Below are 6809 nucleotides of genomic sequence, written 5' to 3'. Positions count from 1 at the left end.
TATTTTAGAAATTACACGGGGGGACACACATTTTACCACTTTGGAAGTGTCTCTCGCGCAAACTATTCAGTTTAGAAAAAAATGTTATTAGTAACCTCAATATCATTTTTGAAGACCTATCCATAAAAACCCCACACGTATGGGTTTGATGAAAAAAAAAATTTTTTTAGTTCTGTTCTTTTTTCTGTATGGGAACCCCCAAAATTACTTTTTTTTTTCTATTTTTGTGTGAAAATCTTAATGCGGTTCACAGAATACATCTACTTACCTAGTTTCAACAGTATAGTTATTATAGTTTCGGAAAAAAGTGGCTGTGACATACGGACGGACAGACAGACAGACATGACGAATCCATAAGGGTTCTGTTTTTTGACATTTGGCTACGGAACCCTAAAAACGCATGCAACATTTTGTCCGAGGCCGTAACCAGAGCACCTTTGGAGAATTCTTTTCAAAGTAACTTGACAAACATTTAATAAAAATAACGCAAATGAAAAAGAGATTTGTGTAAGAAAATATGTGGATCCAAATGTGGTAGGATTACTACTGAACCGGTTTTAAGTAAATTTATAATATTACAGCAAAAATTTATCATGTACCCTTCAGAAATATCGACGATTGAACATAAAATACAGTTGGCTGAGTATCGGCTTTATAAGTTTAAGTTATAAAATATTGAGACTGTCTCCTCGGCATGAACTTCCAAGGTACTTTCAGTTAATTAAACTTTCAAAATAATTGATTTCATTCATAGCAAAGTTGGCGCATATTATTTGGGGGGAGTTGAATCCGAACATTCCATTGTTACTCCAAGCGCCTTTCGTGCTTTTAGTGACCTTTCTTATTAGAGAAGACTGAAATTAAGTGAAGTTTGATAATGCATGGATTGAAAACTTTAGAACGGATTGTACTGAAGTATTTGGAGCGGCCTTTGAAATTAGTTTTAAAGGCTGTAAAAAATCAGTTGAAAAAAAACATTTTTAATACAAGTTTTCTTCTGATTGTTCTTTATGTTGACTATAGTTGCATTATCATCCAATTTACACGTGTATACCAAATTTGAAGTCAATCCGACTCTGACTGAAAGTAGGTCAAAATGAACCTGCCAGATTTGACCCAACAAAAAAAAACAACATCATCAGGGCAAGTTAAATAAATCCTTCTAATAACAAAAATAATCGGTTGCAGATTTTTTTTGACTAGTGGTTGATATTTTTGATATCTATAAGCCTAAATTGAATAAAGATTGATTTTGACTTTGACTAGAGAAAAAAAAAACACCTGCCTTCATAGCATTTTTAGGAAAGAAAAAGTTATTTTGTGATTCAGTGACTCATTACTAGTGTTGTGACGTCTTCATAATTCCATGATCTGGATCACATTCTGGATCAGTTCAGAAGTAATTTTTATACGATTGCAATACGCCATTTAGCCTTAAAAGTTACATAAAAGTTTCAATTTGATACCACCACGGCCCACGCGTGCTTCAGAAAAGGGGTAGACTAGCAAACAAACCGGTACAACGACAACGACATAATCTTGAAACTGTTTTTTATTTTATTTCGAAGTACGGAGCCCTAGAAAGATTTCATAGAGAAGATAATATTCTTATTTTATAGCACTTAACCTAATACGCAACCCTGTGATACTCCTTGTTTTTTTTTCTCTTATTATTGTTAAGGCTTTGAAAACCTGGTGATCATGTCAGCCTCATGAATGCTCACTCAGTTCCCTACACAAGGAAACCTTGATTCTTTTAAGCTTCATATAATGAAGATATAACTATACTGACGAGCAAGATCCTTTTCATGCATCTTCGTGCGGAACCTGACCCGTTATTTTTGATGGTCTAAAATTATTCAGATTTTATATGACAAAAGTGTAACTGCTATAAATAAGAAGGAATTTATTTTTTCTTCAAACACTTAATAAATACACCAGAAGATTTCACCAACCAAATCTACCATTTCCTTCATCAACTGTGTTATTCTTTCTGTAATGGATGTTTATTCTCTTTGTTTCAGAATGAGGGAGTATGTAGAGGAAAACGAGAAAAACGATCCTCTCATACACGCACCCGACAAGAAAAACAACCCCTGGGCCGAGAAAGGGAAATGCGTCATCATGTAATTGTACTAATAGGTAACTAAAATATCACCAAATTCTAAAATATACAGTCACATAAAGGATGAACGCAAAATATCACAGGGGAGTTGCTCAAGATATTAAAAAAGTTTTGGATGCACGAGCAAAGTCGCACGACAATACGGAGCATCATCGAGATACCAAAACTAATGTTTAATTCCTTTGGTTTTGTTCAAGTAGATTTCGTTCTCGGTTCTAGTCCTGCTCTGTGGAGTGTACATTTTGACTGCGAAGGATGTACTTATGAATGTTTCGTTGAAATTTAAAATGGTTGTAAATACGTTAAATTTTGTATTTCTAGTAATAGAATGTTCGGTCGGATCAATCGGTAGAGCTAAATGGGAAGGTTAATAATGAAAGTTAAAATGTAATGAAAAATATAAACAAAAATTAAATGTGTTACAGCCGGTGGCGTTCTGTTCGTATTTTTAAGATTGAGATTTTATTTTAACCTGATGCCCTCGGGAATAGCTTGAATGTAATAATTTAAGTATTTTTGTTTAAAATGTCAAAGAACCCATGCGGTTCCATGCAAACCAAAGCAACTTCCTCTTCCATAAATTTGTATGGAACTGTTGTGGATTCTGAAGTTCTTCGAAGTATATTTTGAGTTGATATTGAACTGTTTCTCAACTCTGCCGCCGAAACATAGCGTAAACAAAATTTAAGTGTGAAGATTCTCTGAGCTCATGAATTTTCGCATTTAAATAAAATACATAATATATGTTAAATCTATAGGGCATCGCATGTCACAACTTAACAGCAGTTGGCGCATCACGATAGGGAATGTTCTGGTTAAATATTGGCAATAAAAGGTATGTAGACGATACGAGATCGTGTTTAAAATTAGACTAGTGAAAAAAAATTAAGGTAACTTTTGATGAATAAATGCGACATAATCTTGTTCGGAACCGAAGTATTGTTAAGCTGATTAGGATACTTTTTTATGAACACGGGTACATTCTGCAGTGCCACTATCTAAAATTAGCCATCTATCTTCTATGCTCCCTTCACAACCATATTTAACATTATTAGGCTTAACGTCTATTATTTCCTTTACAGCCCATCTTATAACAGTTTTATTTCACATATTAGGTTCAACGGCCATTTTAATGTAGCAAACGATTAGCATAGCATAATTCAAAATTAAATCGAGAATTATCTTCCTAAGTCGTTGATAGTTGATTCGATCAATGCAAACTATCGTAGTTTCCAAAATAAACTTCTTCTAAATTATCTCTTAAGATTTCAAGGTAGAAAACCCTGAGACGATGCTAAAACAAACCTAATGATTCAAGAAAATTAGTCAATTTACTTAAACCATTAGTCGAATCCAAGCACTGTCTCAGCGTCTCCAATCTTAGTAGCACTAATCTATTCCATTTAAAAGGATTAACTTAATCCTGTTTGATTAAAATAGAAAAGTTTAAATACTTATGCACTGTAGATAATTTAGTATAAAAAAAATCTAACCTTACACTAAAAATTCTCTATAAATTTTAAAGACAATCTTACCCCTTTACCATATCTAGAAATGAATTATGAAAAATCATTCTGGCTGTGAGTATTTCCAGTTAATTTAGATGCTTCACTCATCTGTCAGTCAGTCAATGAATTTTTATACGAATAAAATGCTAACATCGACAATAATAATTCATGCTCACAATTCATTTGACACAAGCTTCCACAGCTTATAAAGTTAGGAGCTGGGATCTAATTTGGCGTGCACACTGTGATTGGGCTTCTTCAAATGTAAAATCTCGAGTTGGTTGAACCATTGAACGAACGATAATGTAAATGCAGTAATCGTATTTCCTTCATCATTCTCATGAAGAAGCAGCTACTGCAAAGGAAAGGTACAACTCCAGCGAATTGTAACTTCGTCAATTCATAATACGTATGCATTAGTTTTACTCTAGTCACATCCTCTTTCTGTTATTTTCTGTCTCTCTCATCACTTAGTTCTCTCTTAGCCATGAATAGTCTTAATTTTAGGTACATAGTAAGTAATTTGTAGACCTAGTAATAAATAAGAAACAAGAGAGTTGATTGTTAATCTAATTATAATAAAAATGCAATTCAGAGAGTTAATCTTAGACATAATTAAAATGGAATGTAATCATTTATTTAAAAGTGACATAGTAAAATTAAGAACTTGGGATTTATTTCGGTGGCAGAGTTTGTAATTTAAAACTGTTTTGTTCAAGATGAAGGTATTCCTGAGGGTCCAGATATTTTATTAAGTTGTTATTGTTTTATAATTTATTCAATTTGACCTAAGTTTCGTAAACCAAAGATTTCCTTGCGTGATCATTTATTATTTAGTGATCATGGAGCTTCGATGGCGTTCGTTGTAGCGTCATCATCTAGATCACATCATCATCATGTGATTGAATCTCCATCATCTATTTTGTAAGCTAAGAATAAACTTAAACAGTAATTTTTAATGGATCAATCCAAAATTTAATAACTAGATAAGGTGATATTGGAAATGATTTTTTTAGAATCAATAGGTTAAGGTATCGTATGTTATTAATATGTAAACAGTAATCACTGAAATAAATGAAAATCTGTAGTGGTTTGTTTTATTTTAAAATTATTTCAAACTGAAAAGCAAAAACAAAGGAATGTGTGAAGAAGTTACGTATGATATGATAATATATAGTAATGGTTATGTTATAAGTAAATTTATTTTTGATAATCCAAGATCCTTTTTGAACGACAAAAATTTTCGGGTGTAGGTACCGAACAGAATTCAAACTCGCACCTCCTGAGGCTATATGCGCCAAAAAATACTACAAACTGACCACCAAGGAACTCGATCAATCATCGGCTTTGTCGAAGATTCAATCAACAGTTGATCAATAAATTGAATGTGTAGCCGAAAAAGGCCAAAACCAAAGCCAGACCTTTTGTCGGTCACTATTCCAAAATTTAAAACTTCTTAGAGCTCAAATTACAAAATGATAAGCCTATAATAATTTAACAAAAGTAAAAAAAATAGTCGCAAGGATTGGACAACCGGCCAATCACTAGGTAGGTACCTTACCTAAGTAGTACACATAATTTACGTATATGTTGGTAAAGTTTAGTTAAGTAAAATAGAATGCAATAGGTACAATACAATGCAATGACTCTTCATCGTACACCACAATAGTAAACAATACCAGTACACAGAAAAGAGTATGCAAAAATCCCAAGATTGGCCGTTGACCATCTTTTCTATGGTTTGCTTGAGCGAACGAAGCCTCGTTTCCGATTTTTTTCACTAGTAAGCGATTTCCAAGGGGTACAGCTCATAGAGCCACCCGGCACCCGACCAGCACCGCCTCAACTTTCGGAGTCCACTCGTTGTCGGCAGGTGAGTTTCCGAGTAGGAGGGATGAAGGGGGGTGTCGGGGGGATGGAGAGCGCCGCATGGCAAGTGTGCGGGCAGTGAGTGGTCTACTCGCCGTCCGCGCGTGGCAACCTCGCGTGTTAGGCGATCCGGTGACGCTACGGAGTTGATGTAGTGAGCGCATGCCCATACAAATTTCCTGGATTCTTTTATACGAGTAGATCTGTGTATTATATTATTTAAAGCATTGTATTGTAGCTTCCACATATTTTAATTTTTAAACTCACTTTTTGTCTGTCTCTGACATCTACTCAAAGGTTGACTGGTAGAGATCCCTTCAAGGGATATGTTCGCCTTTGTACATTTATCTCATCATTTGTCAATTGTGTTTGTTTACTTATTTTGTACAATAAAGAGTTTACATACATACATACATACAAATCTATATGAAGAATACTAACCGCTTGAGACGAGCGGTGCTGGTCGGGTGCCGCATGGCTGTAATGAGCTGTATATCAGTGTTGGCAGCGCCGCAGCGGAGCACTAGGGGTACTGGTACCAGATTTTAGTTTTCAATACCAGCTTTTAGCCAGCTCGGCACAAGGATTTCTGAGTGGCCCTCTGATCTCCCTGCTAGTAGTTTCTTGACAATATTAACGCCAAAGAGTGGTAGGTAAGTCTTCTTCTTCAGCGCGTTTTCGCCCACCGTTGGGCATACGCCTCTCCAGCCTTTCTCCACCCGGATCGACTGTCCGTCTCTCTCTTCCAGACCGGTCCTGCTGTCTCCACTATGTCACCGGACCATCGAGCAGGCGGTCTGCCCACATTTCTTTAGGTAGGTAAGGTAAGTAATACAATACAATACAAGTATTTTGTAATAAACATAACAGCATGATGAGATTACACAACATATTAAGAAGCTGTTGCCCGCGACGCCGTCTTCAAATTCGTTTAACACTACCAGGACAAAAATGTTTTATTACATACTTAGGTACTTTAAGATTTTTTTTTGGAGTCTTTTTGTATTTTTTATTTCAACTCCAAATTGTATTACTTTTACGGTCATCCCATAAAACCCATATCGATATCGGTATCGATATCCAGTGGTGGTGTAGCGGTATAGCACGGAATGCCGAGGACCTGTGTTCGATTCCCAGCGCTGGTCTATTTTTCTGGTTTTTCTGTGCATCTGTGTTTCAGTTTGTATTTTCGACATACTTACCTTTCCGTCAAACTAACTCCTACATCTTCATCTTCTTAAATTTAAGAGCTACGCTCTTGTCGGTGGAGCAATCGCACCTCCACAAGGTCTTAAAAAGCCCGCCGC

General features: G+C 35.5%; 1 protein-coding gene across 2 annotated transcripts in view; it reads left to right on the top strand.

Annotated features, from left to right (window-relative positions):
- Positions 1–4720, top strand: part of Ggamma30A (guanine nucleotide-binding protein subunit gamma-e) — a 33381-nt gene extending 28661 nt beyond the window's left edge. For both annotated transcript variants that reach the window (XM_074088872.1, XM_074088874.1), the window contains exon 4: positions 2025–4720. In XM_074088872.1, coding sequence (XP_073944973.1) covers positions 2025–2130 — 106 coding nt within the window. In that variant the 3' untranslated portion in view covers positions 2131–4720. The remainder of the gene's footprint in view (positions 1–2024) is intronic.
- Positions 4721–6809: the final 2089 nt, after the last annotated feature.

The sequence above is a fragment of the Choristoneura fumiferana genome, chromosome 6 (genome assembly GCF_025370935.1).
Source record: "Choristoneura fumiferana chromosome 6, NRCan_CFum_1, whole genome shotgun sequence".
Lineage (NCBI taxonomy): Eukaryota > Metazoa > Arthropoda > Insecta > Lepidoptera > Tortricidae > Choristoneura > Choristoneura fumiferana.
Note: the sequence above shows the minus strand (reverse complement) of the source record. Positions and strands in the feature narration are given on the sequence as shown.